This window comes from Phacochoerus africanus, chromosome 7, assembly GCF_016906955.1.
Source record: "Phacochoerus africanus isolate WHEZ1 chromosome 7, ROS_Pafr_v1, whole genome shotgun sequence".
Classification (NCBI taxonomy): Eukaryota; Metazoa; Chordata; class Mammalia; order Artiodactyla; family Suidae; genus Phacochoerus; species Phacochoerus africanus.
This window is the reverse complement of record NC_062550.1, coordinates 14,827,181-14,849,145: the sequence shown is the minus strand read 5'-3', so window position 1 is coordinate 14,849,145 and position 21,965 is coordinate 14,827,181. Positions and strand designations below refer to the sequence as shown.

The 21,965-nt window shown below is 49.2% G+C and overlaps 1 protein-coding gene across 3 annotated transcripts in view; it reads left to right on the top strand.

The window, feature by feature from the left end:
• Positions 1-21,965, top strand: part of ABTB3 (ankyrin repeat and BTB domain containing 3) — a 316,107-nt gene that overhangs the window by 257,782 nt on the left and 36,360 nt on the right. For 2 of the 3 annotated variants that reach the window (XM_047786461.1, XM_047786463.1), the window contains exons 5-11: positions 12,270-12,435; positions 14,857-14,946; positions 16,863-16,964; positions 18,828-18,921; positions 19,032-19,167; positions 19,892-20,112; positions 21,569-21,747. In XM_047786461.1, coding sequence (XP_047642417.1) covers positions 12,270-12,435; positions 14,857-14,946; positions 16,863-16,964; positions 18,828-18,921; positions 19,032-19,167; positions 19,892-20,112; positions 21,569-21,747 — 988 coding nt within the window. The remainder of the gene's footprint in view (positions 1-12,269; positions 12,436-14,856; positions 14,947-16,862; positions 16,965-18,827; positions 18,922-19,031; positions 19,168-19,891; positions 20,113-21,568; positions 21,748-21,965) is intronic. The other variant, XM_047786462.1, reaches the window with a different exon arrangement.

The following is a 21,965-nucleotide window of genomic DNA, read 5'->3' as shown; positions in this document are numbered from 1 at the left end:
CCATTAACAATAAAAGTTACTTTGCCGCTGTGTGCAACAGCACATTCAGAAAGCCAGTTCTGGGATATGAATAACCATTACTTAATTAAGTGGTTCCATAAATTTGGGAAACATGGCTTAAATAAAATGAAACAGACCTTTTAAAAAAAATTCTCTGGGCTTTTAACACCCTGCATTTCTTGTAAATCCCAAAGAGAAGGTTGTCCTATTCTTTTACCGTAGAGCAAGAGTCAGCAAACTATAGCTGCCTACCACCTATTTCTGTAAAACACCTTGTATGGGGAATCAGCCATGACTGTTTGCTTAGCAGTGTTTATGATTGTTTTCCCTACAGCGGCAGAGTTGAGTAGTTATGGCAGAGACGGCATGGTCCACAAAGCCTAAAATATTTATTATTTGGCCCTTGACAGAAAAAAAATGTGCAAACCTGTCATAGAGCGCTTTATGGGACTGGTGCGACTGCAGTGAACTTTGGGGTTGCAACACTAGAACTTTGCCCTAACACCTCAAGAATTGATATATTTACTTGTGAAAAGTATTATAAAGACTCTCCATTCTTTTTAGAATTCCTTGGAAGATGATGTTTCATCTTTGAATCTCCAGCACCTAGTGCAGTAGTCAGCATATATTTAGTGCTTCCTGTGTGCTCCACTGAATTGATTTAATTTTTTTTCTTTTTGGAGCCATACCACAGCCACAGCAATGTGGCATCCAAGCTGCATCTGCAACCTACACTGCACCTTGCGCCAACACCAGATCCTTAACCCACTGAGCGAGGCCAGGGATCAAATCTGCATCCTCATGTAGCCATGAGGATGGATGGATACATGGTGAATGGATACCTTAAATCCTCCTGAATTGATTTAAATTTAAAAACTGCAGTAGGCATTTTGGCTCAGCAGGTTAAGAACCAGACATAGTGTCCATGAGGATGCAGGTTTGATCCCTGGCCTTACTCAGTGGGTTAAAGATCTGGCGTTGCCACAAGCTGCAGCATGGGTCACAGATGGAGCTCAGATCCCATGCTGCTGTGGCTGAGAAGTAGGCCTGCAACTGCAGCTCCAATTTGACCCCTAGCCTGGAAACTTCCATATGCTGCAGGTGCAGCCATAAAAAGAAAAAAAATTAAGAGCAATTTGTGGAATGGATTAATCAGGATATTAATTCATTAGTTGTAACAGACATGCAAAGTACCTGTGGCTTGGATAAGATAGGAGCTGAAAATTCTCATCTGACCATCCAAGCATAGGCAGTCTGGGCTATTTCAGCAACTGCAGGTCGGGGACCCAGGCACCTTCCCTCTTGTGGCTCTGTGGCCCCGTAGATGATACCTTTCCCTGCATGGCCTGATAGGGCTGGGCGCTCTGTCTAGTGGGAAGAAGGAAAGTAGAGGGGTAGGGCATGCCCCAGGGATTACACACATCACTTCCCCTCACTCCCTATTGGTCAGCACTTAGTCATGTCTAACTGCAAGGGAACCTGGGAAATGTAGTCTTTATCAGGGCAGCCATGTGCCCAGCTAAAAATTCAGGTCCTCCAATACCTAAAGGAGGTAAACGATTCTGGAGGACAAAAATGAGTCTATGCCAAAAGGGGATATATCAAGGGCTTGCCAAAATCAAGGGTGACTCCGTTCTGTAGGAATAGGCCTCATATTCGACATTTTTGAAACAAACCATGATGCCAAAGTAAGAAATGGTGACTCTGCCTCATTACTTTCTACTCAAAGTGACATGACCACACATTCAGATGTGAACACACTAGTTTCATTCTCCTGAGTATCTGTAGCCCTTGCATTTGAGATAAGTCTTTTTTCACATATTTGAACAGACCCAGAATTTCTATTTTGGCTGGGAAGTAAACACACCGGGTTTTGCCACTAACTGAGCATGTGTTTCTAAGGAGGAAAAAGCTTTCCAGGCCCCTTGCTGTATCTCACAAGGCAGAAAAGATTGGCTGGGGGGAGGATGTGGAATCACATTTTTGTTACATTATTGGAGGCAGGTTTAATGAGCTGGCTCTTTTCTGTACTTTAGTGGCAGCATTAAACAGCAAGTGGGCACGAGTTTTGGACAAAGATTTCTCCCAGGAACTCTGCAAGCATTACATGTTCCATTTGCTGCAATCATATAATTTTTTTTCTTAGAAAGGTGCACGGAGATCTCAGTGTGACTGACTTCAGCACAAAACAGTCTCGATTTGTTCGTCTTTTTGCTACCCAAAAGGAAAAACTCATCAAAGGGAGGACTTGAAGCCTCTGAAAGAGAACTTGGCTTCCTTGGGGGATTGCATTGAGGAGGGGGAATGGGGGGCTCTCTCCCTCCGAGGGAGGTCTAGCTATAGTCCTCTGATTTGCCATTTCACGATTCATTTCTGAAGGCACCGTTTTATTGTCACGCTTACAGGATCTTGTAATGGAAACTGCCCGATCTATAAGAGATGATGCAAAAAAATTGTATTTCCCTCCACCAGGATTTCTCAGCCTCAGCACTATTGACATCGTGGGCTGGATCCTTCTTTGTTATGGGGGCCGTCCTCTATGTTGTAGGATGTTTAGCAGTATCCTCCGCCTCTGCCTCCTGGATGCCAGTAGTACCTGCCTGGTCATGACAGCCAGAAATGTCTCCAGACATTGCCAAATGTCCTCTCGGTGACAAAATCACCCCTGGTTGGAAATCACAGTCCCGCAAAACCTAAAGCTATCCATAGAGAGGCTTGCTCAGTGACCCTAGGAGAGGACATAGGAGTTCCTGGTATGGCTCATGGGTAACAAAGTATCCATTAGGACACGGGTTTGATCCCTGGCCTCACTCAGTGGGTTAAGGATTGGGTGTTGCTGTGACTGCAGTGTAGGTGGCAGATGTGGCGTGGATCCCGCGTTGCCATGGCTGTGACATAGGCCAGCAGCTGCAGCTCCGATTCGACCCCTAGGCTGGAAACCTCCAAAAAAAAAAAGAGAAGAAGATGACATGGATTCTGCTCCTAAGTACATCTGTGAGCACTAGAAATTAATTAACCCTTCTCAGGCTGCCAGCCTCCTGATCCTAGGAAGGTAAAGCGTTGAGCTGAGTGCTCTCCTTCAGCACCGACCTTCTGGGATTCTGCAGGTCAGAAGCTGTGATCTGGGACTTGGCTGTAGAACACAATTTGAAGGAAAGCAGGATTCAGGGGCGAGGATTTGCAGTGAGGGGCGCACCATGCAGGTAGGCAAGAAAGCCGCAGGGAAATGTGTGTGTGGTGTGGGAAGAGGTCTTGTGGCTGGAAGAGTGAGAAAGAAGAAATGGTTGAGAGAGAGGGAACTTTCTAGAAGAGCACCTGCAAGAGAGCCTTGAATTTGAAGCCTATGGTTGGGAATCTGTGTTTCTTTGGCACCCAGCCCAGGACCTGGCATCTAGTAGTTACCCAGGTGGCATTTGAATAGAATCTAATTGAACATCGAAGGACTTCAGAGCACAGAGAGGCAGGGAATGGGGTGGTAAGAACAGCCTACCTGGTTCAAATCTCACTTCTACTTACTTCTTCCAGGCTCTGTGACCTGGGGCAAGTTACTTAGCCTCTCTGTGCTGCAGTTTCTTCTTCCGAGAAATGAAGATAAATTTTCTAGGGTTAGAGTGAGGATTAGATAAGATTATATATGTAACTAGTATATCTGTGTGTGTGTGTGTGTATACATATACTTATTCACAGATATGTATATGTTTATATGTGTGTATATGTATATTTAGAGTAATTCCTGGTACATATAAATAAATGTGTGTTTGCCATTATTATTTTTATTATTATTACTGTGGAAATTATTATTATGGAAACCAATAAAGTATTTAGAGCAAGGACACAATTAGAGTGCCTTGCACAATGTTTGACATACAGTAGGTAATCAGAATGAATGAATCAAGAGTTCTTAAAATACTGGCTCCTTAAGACCCATCTATGATACTAGAACTTAACCTATGTCACCCTTCACTAGTCCAGGGTCCATACTCAGATGTCCCAGAGCCAGACCAGAAACACCAGTGAGTGGACCAGCTGGAAGTCAGACAGGAAGAATTAGGCATGTATATGCTCCATATCAAAGTTTTCCAGCAGTTTTCAAACCCTGTGCCAGCCAACAGCATGGGTGTTAGGACTGCTCTGGCCTAGAGTTTGCCCCTCTGCACCCAGGCCAGCACCTTTTCCCGGCAGACTCCTGTGCTTCACGGCAGGAACAGAGTGTGGCTTTCTTTGTGGCTCTTTGAGAACCTCTGGAACAGCTTTGAAGCAAAAATGTGAACTGGTAAGTGCTTGGCCTTGTTTCTGCGCAGGCTGACCTCCTCCAGGTACTCAGTAAACTGGAAAACTAGAGCTGGGCAAGCAGGACCCCACCCCCACCCCTGCACCCCTGCCCCCACAGACAGCCTGGTCTGTGTAACCTCAGGCACACTCAGGGGCATTGTCTTGCTTTTGTCCTGCGGGTCAGCAGCCCCAGAAGCCTACTCTCCTATATGCTCTGTGCCTGCCGTGGACCTACAGACTAGAGCATCATCTAGAGCTCCAGAAACTAGAAAACAGGGAAAAGCAGCCAGATCTGGCCCTTTAAATTCCAGGAAAGGAATAGCATTGAGAACTTCGTCTAGATACTCATGTTGCAACAGAAGAAAGGCTGGGGGAAAAATGTAATTGTAATGTATATATGTAAGGATAACCTGACCCCCTTGCTGTACAGTGGGAAAAAAATAATAATAAATAATTAAAAAAAAAAATTCCAGGAAAGGCACCTTCCTTCGTGACCTCTCAGGAGGGTAGTCCTAAGGGGCAATTCCTTTCTCAGCTCCCGTATGAGGTAGATGACAAGAGAGTGACTGCAGAGTACCGAGGTTTAACTGAGGTAGATGTTTATTTCCGCCTCGTGTAATAGATCAGTCTGAGGGGGCAACATGGTTCCTCTTGGAGACCCACGATCTTTCCATCTTGTTGCTCTGCAGTTCCTTTACAGCAAAGGTCAGCAAACTATGGCCTACTAGTCACTCTCTTATTTTTTCAAATAAAGTCTTACTGGAACATTGCTACCCCTGTTTTGTTTTGTTTTGGTTTGATTTTGGCTCTTTAGGGCCACACCCACAGCATATGGAGGTTCCCAGGCTAGGGGTCAAATCGGAGCTATAGCCACTGGCCTACACCACAGCCACAGCACTGTGAGATCCAACCTGTGTCTGTGACCTACACCACAGCTCACAGCAACACCGGATCCTTAACCCACTGAGGCCAGGGATTGAACCCTCATCCTCATGGATGCCTAGTCGGATTTGTTTCCGCTGAGCCATGACGAGAATGCCATAGCTACCCCTATTTGTTGACATATTGTCTGTGGCTATTCTCAAACTCCAGCAGCCAACCTGAGCTGTCACAACAGAGACCATCAAGGATTACAAGCCTAACACAGTGACTGTCTCACCCATTAAGAAAAAGGTTGCTGGCCCTGCCCTGAAGCATTGGGCTCACCTGCTTGGTCAGAGCTAGGACATTGTCACATCTGCTTTATCAGCTGGGGAATGGGACACAGGGGGAGCCCAGGCCTAGGAGCTTCCTTTTAAGCAAGTGACATAGATAGTGGTGTGCTGGTAAATGTTTAACAACCGCCATCCCAGGAGGGCAGTGGGGCCAGTGGTTTGTAGCATTTGCCAATTTCCATGGTGTAAATACTTCCACTGTGGCTGATTTCAGGCTAGCCCTGCAATGTCACTGAACACAGAGCAGGGGCCGTGCACATGGTTGACTTGCACCAACCAGTACCAGCTGGCTCTTGTGCACCTCAGGACACGGAAGTTTCCTGCCACACTTCTGTACGTGATTTGTCAGTGGGAATTTAACCACCGGAGGGAATGATACCTAGCTGGATGGCCAAGTGCGCAGCCAGAATCCGAGAGGGCAGAGTCTGTACGTCTCTAAGGAAGGAGTGGAGAGTGGATGCTGGGGGACAGTGAGCACTCCTTGCTGTACAGAGTAACTTTAGCGCACGTTACGTAACTCCTCTTGGTGTCTGTTTCCTCATCTATAAAATGGGAATGCTGAACCCTGTTGAGGGGGTTTCATGGTTTCAGCAAGATATAAGCATGGGTTCAGGAATCAGACTGCCTGGGTTGAAGCAAGCCCCACCTATAAGCTGTGTGACCTTGGACAGGTGACATAACCTCCCTGCCTAGGTTTTTATCTATACAATAAAGAAAACAGTGCCTAGGACACAGGGTTGTTTTGAGGTCATGTTGGGCTCTTACATGTGAAATGCTTAGCACGTGGAAAGCTCTCTATAAATGTCTGTAGTTGCTATTATTATTATTACCTTACATCTGGTGTGTGAGGGAAACTGTAAATATTTACTATTTCTCTGATTATTGCTAACACCTTTACCAAGGCAACTAATCTGACCGCTGGCCTTGGAGAGCCAAACTGTAAACCAAATCATGGCTCGTGGGGCTTCATCCTCTCACAGTCACCCCCGGCTGCAGCCAGACACCACCGTCTGAGTCCTGCGCAGGGCACAGCGGCTCCTCCCCTCACACGGGCCCCAGGCTAACCCCAGGCTGCTGCCTCTGAGAGGGGCCTTGGGAGTTGCTCAGGTTGCCAGCCTCCTGGCAAGACCCAGATGAACAAGAACAGAAGCACAAAGAGAGGGAATTGAGGAGCCACAGGAGCAACCGCAGAGCTATTGCACAAGGCCCAGCCAAGGAGAGGCTGCAGCCAGGCCTGGGCTCCGAGGGACCAGGCTCTAGAACAGCTGGAAACAGCCTCAGGAGCAAAGAAGGACCTGCCCTGGAGGATCACATGGCTGGAGGATGGGATGGGGGGCTTCCAGGTGGCCTGATGAAATCCCCAGAAAGAGGACCTGCAATTACCCAATAATAGCATTGTAATAAGTATGCATCCTGGAGTTTCCCTCATGGCTCAGTGTAAACGAACCTGACTAGTATCCACGAGGACACAGGTTTGACCCCTGGCCCCACTCAGTGGGTCAAGGATCCGGTGTTGCTGTGAGCCACCGACGCAGCTCCAATCTGGCATTGCTGTGGTGTAGGTCAGCAGCTACAGCTCCGATTCGACCCCTAGCCTGGGAACTTCATGTCCCGTGGGTTCGGCCCTAAAAAGAAAAAAAAAAAAGAATGCTCTTACTAAAATACTCTTTAGTCTCCATGTCTCTGCATTCGCTTCTTTGAAACAGAGTGTATTTTCTCCCATTTGCACCTTGCTCTGTGATTTGCAATAATCATTATAAGAGCTCCCACATTTCATGAGAGCTGTGTGCTAAGCTCTGTTCTCTTCCACACACTGCTCATGGCTTATCTCTTTGAATCCACACCCAAAATCCTTCGAGGAAGGTATTATTACTGAAAGCTCATTTTACAGGTGAGAAAACCAAACGACAAAGAGGTTAAGTAATTTGCCCCAGGATCCCATAGCTGCTAAATAGTAGTGCTGGGAGAACCAGAGTTCATGCTCATCATTTCCATGCTAGCTTTAAAAAATAATAAATGAATAAAATATGTCTGGGGCATCCTCACCTTGCATTTGTCACTTGGAGAGCGTCAGGAGATCAGTAGAACATGTCAGCTCTTGCCTCAGTGCCACCTCCTTCCGATGGAGGAAAGAGGCAGAGCCGTCCCTGGCTGTCCTCAAGCCCGCAGGCCTCCTGGGAAACAGCTTTCTGAAGTCATGTTCCCGAAGCGGTGGGAAATATTGAATCAGTCTCTTGGGGCCCGGGCCCCTGAGAAATTGACCACCTTGGTAGCTGACCTCTTATTTACATTGATCCAATTTTTTTAGGACATCATCAAAAGCCACTCAGAAGGAAACCACCACATCATCACCTTCTCATGATGCCCCAGGTGACTGGCTTCATAGATTCCTATATAAATAAGTCCTCCACTTAGGCAGGCACAGGGGGACCTACTGGTCTTCCAAGGCAGATCCTTCAGAGACTTTCCAGAAAGAGTCAGTGGTGCTCTGAGTCGTGTTTACAGGGATGCTGGAGGAATTAAGACGTTGCAGAGGTAAAGTTTCTCACCAACCCAGGTGGACAGAAAGCCATGTCTTCACCGACCTTTATGGAAAATGTTTCTTACCTGTTTTTGTTTGCCTGCCTGCCATTGGCTGGCAAAATTCAGGAACCAGAACCATCACTTACTGTGTATGATTGAGGGATTCTTGATAAGCAGGTGTTCCGCGGGGTCTGCTCCCAACAATGAGCAGTGAGTCATGCGCGGCCCTCCCATCAGTTAATACCCTTATGCTTCAAGCACTGTTAGGGATACAATGGACAACAAGATAGATGTGCTCCTGCCCCCAAGAGGCTGGCATTCTCAGTGTGACAGTCTCAGAGACATCCAAGAGATCTGGTCCAGCGGGCAGTTGTATGTGTGGACACGCCAGCACCATGGAGAAGTGCCAGGTCCTGTTGAGGGGTCAGGCTGTGGGGGCGTCCGATCAGCCGGGTCAAATCCTGGCGCCGTCACTTACTAGCTCTGTGACTTGGGCAGCTTCCTCATCTCTGGACCAGGGCTCCTAACAGCCCTACATTGTGGGCTTGTTGTTATGGTTGTATGAGTGAATACATGGAAAGGGCTTAGACTGCAACAGTATTCCATAAATATTAGCTTTCTATAATAATAATTATCGTCGTTATCATCTTAGCTACCGTAATTTTCTTGCCATTTCTCTCTAATTAAAATCAAGGACCTCTGGAGCTGGTAAACACTTCTCCTGACGTTCCCAGAATTATCACTTTACCGGTCGGGAGCTTGGTGAACACGGGCTGGGATCTGTGTTTTCTGCTCCATGAGCTTGCACGCCCAGGAGGTGCTTCAGTAACATTCCTGCAGTCACGTGGAATGTAGCGTGACTCTGGGAAAAGATGCTCATTTGAGAGCATCAATCAGGCATTGCGGATGACAGAAGGGACTTGGACACAGACAGGAGAGGAAATTGCAAATTCAGTGACAGGGACAATTCACAGCATCTTTGCTCCCCAAGAAGGAGAGAGCACAGAGCCACCTCTTCCAGAATTAGACAGTGGTCTGTTGGAAGAAAGATTTTCCGTAGAGTTAGTCCAATCGGATACCTCCTAGAGATCTGCACACACTGGGGCTCCAGATGCTCTAGTACAACACCTGCAAGCCCCCACCCCTCCGTCTCCAAAAACCCCCGGGGCGTGTGCCCCAGGAACTCACCCTGCTGTTCTCACCCTCTTCCCTCTGTCCTTTTCATTCTGCCGAAACTTTCTTCCCTAATCATTTTCTATGGAACACAGGTCCCCTGGATGCAGACCACTGCCTTACCAAGGGTCTCGCCTCTTCCCCTGGAGATGGGTGCTGTCTATACTTCAGTGGGGTCCATGGTCTCTCCTCATGGGCCTCTCAGATCATGGCAAGTGGCTCTGCCCTCTCCCAGATTTAAAAGAGGAAACACATCTCCTTGGTGGCCCAGCGATGCTGGATACAATGCCATCACCGCTGTCGCTCAGGTCGCTGCCGTGGCGTGGGTTTGATCCCTGACCCAGGAAGCATGCCACGGGCACAGCCAAAAAAAAAGAGAGAGAGAGAGAGAAAAACAGATTTCCATTTCGGATAAACAGTGAACAAAATGGTAGAATAAGTCTGTCCCACCAAGTAGTTGCTGAAGTATTTTTTTATTTGCTAAACCTGGCAACCGTAGCTATGAGAGTTCCAAGTCCAAATTCCCATGAACTGGACCAAGACGTCCTGGGGCACAGCCCCGCCTGCCCCAGTTCTGTGCCTTCGAAGTTCACATCTTGGGACTCATGCATGGTCTAGAGCCAGGCCCAAGTCCTTAAGCAGCCCCTCAACCTGGGGAGCTCTCCAGCCTCCCTGGAGAATCTTCCACCTGGGCTGGTCTTGGCTCCCTCACCTGCCATGAAAAGGTCTTAACCTCGGAGTCCCGGGTCCAGGTCCCTCAGTAAGTTCTCACTTCATCCCTGGGCTCTCATACACATAGGCCCTGGGAGGTCTGGCCTGATAGCCGGTTCCTGAGGAGTGTGTGTAGATGAGATCCCAGATCAAGACCCCGCGTCCTCTTTCTCTGGTTCCATCTTCACTGCATCAGCTCCCTCTGGTGGCCATAAGCAAACCCCTCGTGTCCTTGTAAGAGCCTCACCACATGTGACGGCTGCCTGTTTGGGGACAGCCTTCTGCCATGACTCCTCTGCCAGCAGGGATGGATGACAGATCAGGAACCTCGTGAAGAGTCAAGGGCACACCCGTCCTGAAGCTCTCTCTGTCCCCCCTCAGGTCCTCTTCCCCAGATCCTGGCTCTACGGCCACAAACTTTAGGCATCATAGCCCTCTCATTTCCTCCAAGGATAAAAAAGATGGTAGTTCCATCACAAACACAAAGCCACAAAGCGGCTTAGTTAGAGGCAGGAATTCCAGAGTTCCTTGCTCAGAATTAGCAAGGGGCAGGAGTAAGGAGGGGTCCAGGATGGGGCTGACTCCCACTGTCGCGAGGGCATGTGGCACAAGGGTTCCCAGTAGGGTTTGTGCCAGTCATCTGAGAAATGGCACTTGCACATAGAGAAACACAGTCCCCAACCCCTGCTGCACCCCAGCACCCGCCGCCTTCTCTCAGCCCCTTGTCACTTCATGCTCGGGCGTGGTTTCTGTCCATTCAGTGAGTTTAACACTAACACATCTCTCCTTTCCTAGGGTCAGCTCCCCTCCAAGCCATCCTCCGCTCTCTCCCAGAGTTACCATCCCACCACTCCCCTGCCTGCTTGGAAACCATCTGCGGCTCTTACGGATAAAGTCTGGAGCCTTAGGATTAAATAAAGCCCCTCCCTTCCCAGCTCTTGGCACTCTGCCTGGAAGTTTATGCCCCAGAAATACTAAAATCACTATAGTGCCCTCTCAGAGCCCTTCATACCTTTGTTCATACCAGCCCTGCTCCAAGCTCTCCTACCCTCTATCCTTCTAGCTCCTCATTGAAGATACAGCTCAGGGGGGTTCCCGTCGTGGCTCAGTGGTTAACGAATCCAACTAGGAACCATGAGGTTGTGGGTTCCATCCCTAGCCTTGCTTAGTGGGTTAATGGTCCGATGTTGCCGTGAGCTGTGGTGTAGGTCACAGACGCAGCTCGGAGCCCAAGTTGCTGTGGCTGTGGCATAGGCCTGTTGCTACAGCTCCGATTAGACCCCTAGCCTGGGAACCTCCATATGCTGCAGGTGCAGCCCTAGAAAGACAAAAGACAAAAATAAATAAATAAATAAAAAGATACAGCTCAGGCCAGGAAGCCTTGCTGGACCCCCTAGGCTCTGTTTGGTGCATGTCTCTGGTCACCCCGATGACTGCATATGCCACACGGCATTATTGTGACCAGTACCTGTGCCCCCTCCCCTTCCGGGTATCATTACAACAGGTGCTCGGTAAATGCTTGATGATTGGCTTTGATGAGTCACCATGAGAATAAAGTACGTTTACAAACAGAATTTGTATCCCCTTCTTGAATCTGTCCATTCTCCTCCCCACTCTTCCCAAACCTCAGTTGCTGCGCCCGGCTGGCTTGGTCGGTCTCTGATGCACCTCATCCCTGGTGCTCATGTCATCTCCAGGTCTCCACCCTGCTTCCACTTTGCGAGTCGGGACTCCAGCCATTCTGTGTTCATTCAGCTCACGTTGTTAACACCTCCGCGGGCTGTGTGCTGTCTGGCACTGAGATGCAGAGACTCACTGCACAAGGTCCTGTCCCCAGCCTGGAAGGGATGTCAGGCAAGGAAAGAGGCATAGTAGGTGCTGTGATGAGGGGACAGGGTGACCCAGTAGGTACCCAGGCCACCTCTCCACAACTGCCTTGGCATCCCAGTTCCACGGCTTGTTGGCTGCATGGCCTTGGGCATGTCCCTTATCTGTGCCTATTTCCCATGGTTAAGAGAAGGGTTAGTAATGATGGTATGTACCTCCTGGGGTTGTGTGGAGAGTAAATGAATTAACTCATGTAAAGAGTTTAGCAGAGACCCCAGCCCATAGTAAACCTTTGAAATAATAATATTAGTCATTGTTGTTCTTAGCTCGGGATGCTATGGGAGCACAGAGGAGAGAGGAAACAGATGACCCACAGTTATAAAGAACAAAGGATCAAGAGATACGCATATTCTACTAGAGCCTAGAAACAGGCGTTGACATGAAAAGCACGTGGAAAAATCTCCGTGGTGCTTCCCAACGCTTGTGGCCCTTAAGGACCAGTCCCTGGAGAAGCCACCTCGTCCCACTGACCATCTCTCCCTTCCTCAGGGCCGACGACTGCTTTTGTGCTTCTCGGAAGCTGGACGCAGTGGCCATCGAAGCCAAGTTTAAGCAGGACCTGGGTTTCCGGATGCTGAACTGCGGGCGGACAGACCTGGTGAAGCAGGCGGTGTCTCTCCTGGGGCCGGATGGGATCAACACCATGAGCGAACAGGTACGGGGTCCTCCGAGTGCCTGAACAGGCACCACCCCCTCCCACCCCCGCCTCCACCATAAGCACCACCCAACCCCTGGGCAAGATGGAAAGAGCAGGCACCGGACAAAAGCTCCCCCTACTGGTGACTTAGGGCGGATTTTTTTTTTTTCCTTAGGTTTTTTTGTTTTTAAAATATCTTATAAAAATACCCTTGTTCATCTTTATAGACGTTGCACGTGATCATTGCAGCTGAAATGGAAAAATAGAGGAAAATAGGCCTATTCCAGAAAGGAAATAATGCCATCATCCAGATAACCATCGTTTATATTTAGCATGTGTCCTTTAAGTCCTTTTTCCGGCATAGTTAAAATTAGTTCTCTGCTGGCCTGTCTGTTACTGCATCACAGAACAAGTCCAGGCAGATTTTCAGCAAACTTTCAGGGTACATTTAAGATGCACAAAAGGCATCCTGGGGGACCCTAGGAGGCATGTCAGAGATAGCTAGCCATCCCCCAGAGCCCTGAAATGGAGGTGCAGTGAGGGGCTTGTGTGCCTATCGGGGAGACACCCCACGTGGGTGAGGATGACACAGAGGAAGCAAACAGCAGCTTCCAGTGTGAGCCGCAGATGGAAAGTCTCAGGGACAGAGAGAGCTTCGCATGTGGGCAGCTCATGCGCTGAGTTCCAGTTCCAGGGACAGGGTAACAGCTGTTAATTTTCTCCAGCAACACCAAGGAGCCCTAAAACACACACGCACACACGTGTTATTTTTTAAAAACAGAGATTTGTTATCTCTTGCTTTTTTTCACTATTTTGTATTAAAGATACTTTGCAATATCATTAAGTATTTTTCTTATCACTTTTAATGGCTACATTAAAAGGCCTCGTCATTTATTAGTTAACCATACCTCACTTGTTGGATAGATTGTTTTTAATTACTTACATCAGTAATGCTGAGCTAAATATACTTACGCAAGTCTTTGTTAAAATCTCTGACTATTAGGGAACTTTTTTTCAAGTGGAAATGGTGGCTCAAGCACATCAACTTATCTTAAGGTTTTTGACCCCAAATTACTTTTCCAGAGACTGTTTCCTTATACACTATGTATGTGTACCCTGTTAATTTTTACTCCAAATATGTATGTGTACGTTATTAATTTTTACTTATCTTTTGCCTATTTTTCATTGGAGCTTAACTATTTTTTCTTCTTTATTTTGAAGAGCTCTTTACATATTAGGCATATAACCCTTCGTTAGAATGTGACAAATGTCTCTCTCTTTTTTTTTTGGCCACACCATGGCATACAGAAGTTCCTAGGCCAAGGATTGAACCTGCACTACAGGAGCAACCCAAGCCACAGCAATGACAACACCAGGTCCCCAACCTCTGTGCCACCAGGGAGCTCCTTTTTTTCCCTCCAGTATATCTCAATGTATTGTTTACCTCTTAATTTTGTTTATGTTTTCAATTTCATGTTCTCCACACTGTAATGATTTTCTTTTTTAAAACTTTTATTAGAGTATCATTGACTTACAATGTTGTCTTAGTTTCAGGCCTACAGCAGAGTGAATCAGTCATACATATAAACATATCCATTCTTTTTTCCCAAATAATGATTTTCTTTTGTGATTTCTCCCATTACTTTTACGCCTAGAAATGGATACAGTTAAATGTCTTTTATGGTTTTAATTTTTCTCCATGTCTCTAATCCAACTGGAAATGATTTTAGTGTATGGTTTGAAATCAGGCTCTAACTTGAACATTTTCCAAAATAGCCGCCTTCACAATAGTGTTTATTGGAAAATCTGCCCCTTACTTCTGTCGCTTTTGGTACTTTGTCACAGGCAGGAATCATGGGCAAATATGGAATTCCTGAAAGCCATTCCTCACACTTGCCTTTTGCTTGACGATAATAATGTCAAAGCAGATGCCAGTGAAGGGAGGTACTCGGAGGCATCCAGTTGCCCTTCACATTGACCAGCAGCTTCTATAGAGCAAAGGTGACACTTGCTACATTGTGAAAGAGAAAATGTCAAGGAAACAGTGTTTACCCATTAGATGGCTTAGGGCTGATACTGCAGAATCTGGAAAGTTCCTAAGAAGGTTCAGTTGAAACCAGCCACTTGTTTTGTTAGCAAACATGCTTAGATTGGTTGCATCTTAAGACAGACAAATGAAACGCCTCCAACTTAAGCAAAGATAAATGCAAAAAAAAAAAAAAAAGGCAATATGTTCCCTTCTTGGCTCCATTTTGGTTTTTGACATGTGGCGGATCATGACCTTCCCCATCAGAAAGCTGTACCTTTCCTTTAAAATGCTGGATTTTGAATACAAGCATAGCCTCCTTCATGCAAGTAAGATTTCCATTTGTTATTGTCGAGCGACACAGCCACCTTTTTGTAAACCTTCTCCATTCTCTGGTTTCTAACCCACCGCAGGGCATGACCCCCCTGATGTATGCCTGCGTCCGTGGGGACGAGGCGATGGTTCAGATGCTGCTGGATGCCGGAGCTGACCTGAATGTGGAGGTGAGGGTGCAGAGGGCTGCAGAGCCCCTGGGCCTGGCAGTCCCCGGGGAAGGCAAGCAAAGAGAGGGGGGCTTTTTTTTTTTTCTCCCACAAGCCACTCCTGGGGGTGCTCAGCCCAGCAAATAGATCAGACCATGTTGGATCCCCTCCATCCTGAGGCCCCAGCCCAACCAAACTTCCAGGAGCTGCCCACAAGCAGGTTTCATTTTAAAACAGCCAACGATGCTGCAAGGAGCACCAGCTTCTCCCTCTGCTCAGCTGTACTCAGTCTCTGATTCTCCCTTCTGAGATCAGGCAGAGAGCTCTCCTGAGCCCTCAGCCCTTTCCTCTGCCTAATACAAAGCCGGCCCGACTCCCCTGAGCTAAGGTGGAGCGCCCCCAGATCTTCTGCTCTCCCCTACCAAACCCTGATTGCCTTACCTGGTCGGCCGATTGAAGCCGTAGGTCTTAAAGCTACTTGCAAAGCTTCCTTGAGGCAGTGTGGTCTAGGGGACAGCATACCCCCACAGGCTTTAGAATTTGACGCATTGGTTCAAATTCTAAAACGGCTGCATCTTAGTAACTTGCTTTCTGCTTAGGCAAGCAGTTTAACCTTCCTGAGCCTCAATGTTCCCCTTTACAAAATGGGAGAATAATCTCACCCATCTCAGAGAGGTGTTGGAAGAAATAAATAACAGCGAGTAGCATCAGCTTGAGATTCAGTTAATATTGGTCTCCCCCTACCACTAAGGCTTCTAATAGCTGAAATCATACTTTTTCACCATGTCCTATGCCGTCTTAAGACCACAGCCTCCAGCAGCCTAATATGAGCAGTCTCAGAGGCTGGGAAGACTAATTGACATGCTACAGTCCCAACTCAGCAATCCCAGGAATCTTTTTAGTTCAGAATTAGTTGCTCCTGCAGTCTTAGTAGTGTGCTGCTTTTTTTTTTTTTTAAATTAGTGAGCTTTCTATTCATCTGAGGAAAGCAGGTAACAGACACAGTTTTGGCTCCAGAACCATTTGGGATCTTGAATGTTTCAGTATGAGGGGAATTTGTGTCCCCTGCTGTGAATCCCCAACCACCACGCAGATCCCTACAAGGGTTCTTCAACTTTAGGTCCTGGTGGGGTTCTCTGGTCCTCTAGCCCATCCCATAGGTCCCAACGCAAGGTCTTCCCCCAGCTGGTAACGAGTGAACTCCATTGCTCTGAATGAAGCAGGAATCACCCCAAGACTGTCTGGAAGAAAAGCCACGTGTGGGTGGCAGTCGTGCAGGACGTCAGCTGTCCTGCAGCTTCTCGCTTGGCCCGGGGTGTTGTGAGGCTCTCCTATGGGAAGACCAATATCTGATTGCTTGTTCGTGGTGTGTCCAGGGAAGGTTTGCAGCTAGGTTTCCAGGAGCATGAGGGTTCTTGTCAACCAGGAAGCCAGCAGAAGTGTGAAATGAGCACAGTGGGAGGTGAGCTGTGACCAGATGTTCTTTCTCCATCAGACGGATGGTGGTCCTGCTTGGCTTGAAAGCTCAAAGCAGACCTCCCCCTGCCTGGGGTTTGCCACCACCGAGAATGTCCCGTGAGATGTGCATGTAATGATGTGGCGTAGCCTGCAGCTCTCAGACGCACCACCTTCCCTTAAGCAGGAAGAGACAGACAGGGGTACCGACCCATGGTCGCCACCATTCACAGCGTCTCCACGGCACCTTAGAGACAGTCAGAAGCCATCCACTGAACTCTTTCAGATGAAAAGCAAAGGAGTCCTCATGGTGCACGGAGGACGTAAAGTAACTACCCCCGCATGGCCAGCATTTCCCAAGGTACCTTCCAGGAGGTCCTGTATACATCTCTAGCCCATGTACCCAGCCACGGATAGGTCAGATTTGCTAGTCTGAGTATTGCGAAGGTCACATTTTGAAAATAACTTCACTTTGTTTATAGGTTGTCAGTACTCCTCATAAATATCCATCCGTCCACCCCGAGACCCGCCATTGGACGGCTCTGACTTTTGCTGTGTTGCATGGACATATTCCTGTAGTTCAGGTATTAACGTATTTCCCTCCCCACATTTGCCCTTTAACGTCACCTCTTCACCTCTTGCACAAATCTGTTCCTCTCCCAGCATGCATATTCCCTAAGAGATTCATATTGGTTAATTGCGGTTAAATATAGTCCATTCATATCATATGACTAAAGATATTATATGTAATGATCTATATGGCTCGGCTTTAACCAATATGAACTTATCACATACCCCCATGCAGCCTCACACACAGAGTGCCAAACCCACCAAGTCGTTCCCAGTTGCTCGGGGGTGGGGCCTGAGCTGTGATTTTGTGGATTTGTTCGTTTTCCTTGTCGTAACATGAACATAAGACTTGGCTGGTGTCACCCTTAGGTGTGACCCCAGTGTTTGCATAGAGTCTAGTGGTTTCTAGCCCATGGAAAGAAGCATCTGAGGCATCAAGGAAGCAGTTTCTAAAGACACTGGCTTGGATCCCACTTATGGAGAACCCCATCCAAGAGGTGCGGGAATAGGGTCTTCATATGTCTTCTCAAATAGTTCCCTGAGGATGGAGAGACGTCCACATAAGTGTGTTTTGCTTACACCCTTTCTGGCTGTTACAGAGTTGGTGCTCAGTGAATGAATAGCCGTCCAGTATACTCTAGATCTTACACTTGGTCTTCGTGTCACTGGAAAAAAAGGGACCAGCCTTCAGGTTCCTGGCCACACCTGGCCCCTCAGTGAGTGCTGGGCTTCGGGTATATCAGGAACACGCCCCCTTTTATGTGGTCCAAGCCTCTTAGAATTAGAGCAGGAAATAGTGTGCCAGGGACCACCAGGCAATGATGGAATTGCACAGGGCTCCTTTGCTGTTTCCTAGGTCATGAGCATCCTTAAGATAGATCCACAGGCATGTTTTGGGAGGTTGAGCATGGGACATGTCACACGGAGAGCTGGCTGCTGCCTTTAGAACATCATGATCAGCCTACTCCTAGTGGAGGAATCTAAGACAGAAGGGGTCGGAGGGTGGCTTTGTAGACGCAGATGCTACCCCAGTGGCATCCCCAGCCTTTAAATGAGAAATAGGAGCCTTGGGCAGCCAAGCAAAGCCAAACAAAAGTCGGGTCACTTTTCCACTGCAGGTGCACACATCATAAAATGCCAAGTAGGCAGCCCCTTCCTGTGGCCCTGGACAGGTAGCAGAGAAGCAGATGTTGCCCCTCATTTCATATCCATGGTGCTGACAGCATGTTCACTGTGAGTGAGCTCGGCACGGACAGAACCTTCATTTTTAAGAAGCTCGTTCTGCCCCTTTATTCACTGATCTTGCTAGCTGGGAAACTTCGCACTTGCTGAGCTATCCTCAGAGCCACCTGGGGTGTTCTAGAAGGGATTCTTGTCCTGGTTGGTCCAGGTGGTCCCCATAATCGTCCGGAACTCTTGAGATGCTGTGGTTCTGACCTCCCACTAATCCTCTCCGAGGCTTTGTGTGACCGACCCCAAAAGGAAGTTCTCCGGCCCTCTATTGCCATGAACTTCTAGCTCAGTGCTTCTAGAAACTTGAATGTGCATATACATCACCAGGAGAACTTGTTGAAATGCAGATTCTCATTCATTCAGTCTCGCGTGGAGCCTGAGAGCCGGCATTTCAAACAAGCCTCCCGGGGATGCTGGTGCGATGGTCCGGGGACCACACTTTGAGTGGTCTGAGGCCCTAGAAGATTCGAGAGGCTCTCGGTTTTCCTCCGAAGTGCAGTTGCCCTCACCCTGTGCCGCATGGTCACAGACCCAGAGTGGGGGCAGGAACTCTGGCATCACACTGATTTACCCCAGTTTTTCCTGATGTCGTCACCTCACGTGCGTGTCCTTTAAACATCTCAATGGCCACCCTTCCTCTGCAGCTCCTCCTGGATGCCGGGGCCAAGGTGGAGGGCTCTGTGGAGCATGGCGAGGAAAACTACTCAGAAACGCCCCTCCAGCTTGCAGCCGCCGTAGGTAAGAGTTGCCGATGCTCATCCAGCCCAGGGGCTCCACCACCCTTGATGCGTCTGTGACTGTGTATTTGCTTTATTCTCTTGTAAAACCCCCCCTCTCTGGGCTTGCAGGAAATTTTGAGCTGGTTAGTTTGCTGTTGGAGCGTGGCGCAGACCCCCTGATAGGAACCATGTACAGGAATGGGATTTCTACGACCCCTCAGGGTGATATGAACTCTTTCAGCCAGGCCGCAGCCCACGGACACAGGTAGGCTAGGATGGGCCAAAGCCACAAGGTCCCCAGTGGTGCTTGTTAAAAATGCAGATTCCCAGGCCTATCCCAGACCCTACACTACATCTCTGGATGTGGGGCCCAGATGCAGTCCAGGCCCCAGGCCCCAGGCCCCAGGCCCGGCCAGAGTGGCCTTGACTGCCAGCCTCCTGGTGAGAGCCACCTCCATGCAGTGCACGTCCAAGCCAACTGGCTTGCTTGGTCCTTTCCCAGCTGGCATTCACCTCCCAGAGACGTCACACGTTGCCAGTGTTGGTCAGAGCATGTCACATCGCCTGTCGCCAAGTGAGAAGGATCTGTTTAACAAAATAATAAACCCCCTCATGTTGGGTGACTTCCTATCCACGATTTCTTCAGAATTTACCCCCCTGGGAGTTTATTACACATAACCCCACCTGAAGTAAATTCACTGTGGGGGGAGGGCAGGCAGAGGGTTCAAAGGGCAGAGTTCTAGAACCTTCCAGATATTGACAGCAAGCCCCAAGTTGTCCTCGAGGAAGCCCAGCCAGTCATGGCCCACCATCTCCTCCATCCACAAAACGTAGCACCCGTGGTCAGGCCTCCAAAGCCACCGCCCCGGCACTGGTCCCTTCCTTCCCTCATCCCAAGCCAGCGGTCGCCCCGCTTCCCTGCTCCATCCCGCCCCCGCCACCACCCTTCCTTCTCTGAGTGTCTTCCTCTCTGGGTTTATGATTGACAGGAATGTGTTCCGCAAACTGCTCGCTCAGCCAGAGAAGGAGAAGAGCGATATCCTGTCCCTGGAGGAGATTCTGGCCGAGGGGACTGACCTGGCGGAGACAGCCCCGCCCCCCCTGTGTGCCAGCCGCAACAGCAAGGCCAAACTCAGAGCCCTGAGGGAGGCCATGTACCACAGCGCTGAGCATGGCTACGTGGATGTCACAATTGATATCAGGAGCATAGGTCAGTCTGGGGACCCTCCATGGCTGGGCACGGTGCCTCCGCCTGGCTCCACATCACACACATGTCCATGTACACACACGCACACGCACACACACGCACACACACGCACACACATGCACCCACCCTACTCGGCCCAGGGAGCTTCTCATTTGCTGGTTGGAGCACTTCCAGGCTCAGTCCCCTCACTGTCCCCTTAGACCCCAGCATCCTACCAGCCCCAGAGCCCCATCCTCAGGTCACCCGTCTATGATTCCCAAACCGTGGACCCTGAGTTGGGAATTTGAATCACCTGGGGAGTTTGTCTGAATGCAGATTGCCAGGCCCTACACCCAGAGGCTCTGCTGTCGAGGGTCTGGATGGATAAAGGCTGGAAATCTTTATATTTAACAATCATCCCAGGTGGTTCCCAGTGGTTGGGGAATCGCTGCATAGGGCACCCAAATCCACGAAGCGGCCACGGGCATCAGCTAGGATGAGGGCAGACCTTCCCACGGAGCTCCACCCACTGAGCATCTCGGCCAGAGCCATCCTCAGGAAAGGGCTAGGGGTGGCTGTTTATGGAGTGAGCTAGCCCAGGGACACCTCATCTGTGTGTCTGGGGGACAGGCTAGGACATCCTTCCCATCTAATGGCCCAGGAACAGCGAATGGAGCAGGGTGTGGCAGGTCACAGTGGGCTGAGGCCTGAAAGGGGGCCCCCAGTGCTGTTCTAGAAACAGGTCTCTCTCAGAGGTTGGCTGTTTAGTATGAGGGGCGTTTATGCCATTGCCTTAGGAGCCTGTTCAGCACGATTATGCAGCTCGAGACCCTGCATGGTGCGCTCGTTATAAACAGTAGCGAGTGCCTCAGCCTCCCCAAGAGAGACAAGAAGCAAATCGCAGCAATCAGCTGCTGGAGAGGTTTCTATTAAGGGAGGAAGACCTGATGAAGTGCCTGCAGATGGTAATGTTTTGCACACGGGAGCAGCAGCCGTCTCCTCCTGTGTCTTCACATTCAAATGGAAGTATCTGCCCTGGCCAGAGCGGCAGATGGTGAGGTCTGCCCGCGTGTTTCCCCAGCTCCGAGCCCCGAGCACGGATGGAGAGGCCACGGAGACGAAGGAAGTCAGAAGGATGCATGTGCATCAAGGGCCTGCATTATTACTCCGCCCTTCTAGGCAATGATTATATCTTGTGAAACGCAGCCCTTAATAACACACGAAGCATGCAGAGCTGGACACCGTAGTTAAGGAAATCGAGTTATGACCTTTAATTTCAACTTCTGCAAGTCTTTGGGGGCAAAAAAACCAACCGTACCTCTATGCATTGGAAGTCGGCCTCTAAATCTCATAATTTGGTGATGTCCCCGGGGAGAGGCCAGCTTCCAGATAAACACATGCCTTCTCCTCTGGTTGTTTTCTGCCCTCCTCTCCCCTCCCCTCCCCTCCCCCCCCCCTCCCCTGCCCGCCCCCTTTCCAGGTGTCCCGTGGACACTGCACACGTGGCTGGAGTCTTTGCGGATCGCCTTCCAGCAGCACCGCAGGCCTCTCATTCAGTGTCTGCTGAAGGAGTTTAAGACCATTCAGGAGGAAGAGTACACGGAGGAGCTTATCACCCAGGGCCTGCCCCTGATGTTCGAGATCTTGAAAGCCAGCAAGGTACGAGGGGCTTGAGGCCACCGTGGTTGCAGGCAGAGAGCGAGGCTGGAGGTTCCCATCTTAGTGCCACCCAAGCCTGGCCCTGCACTTGGGTTGCACTCTGTAGTCACGGCACTGTGCATGTGGCTGCAGACCCCCTAGGTTGAGGAGATGCAGACCCTGCCAGGGTCCCTGGAAAGCCAGGCCCTGGGAAGGTTTTTCAGGTCAGGCGATTGGAC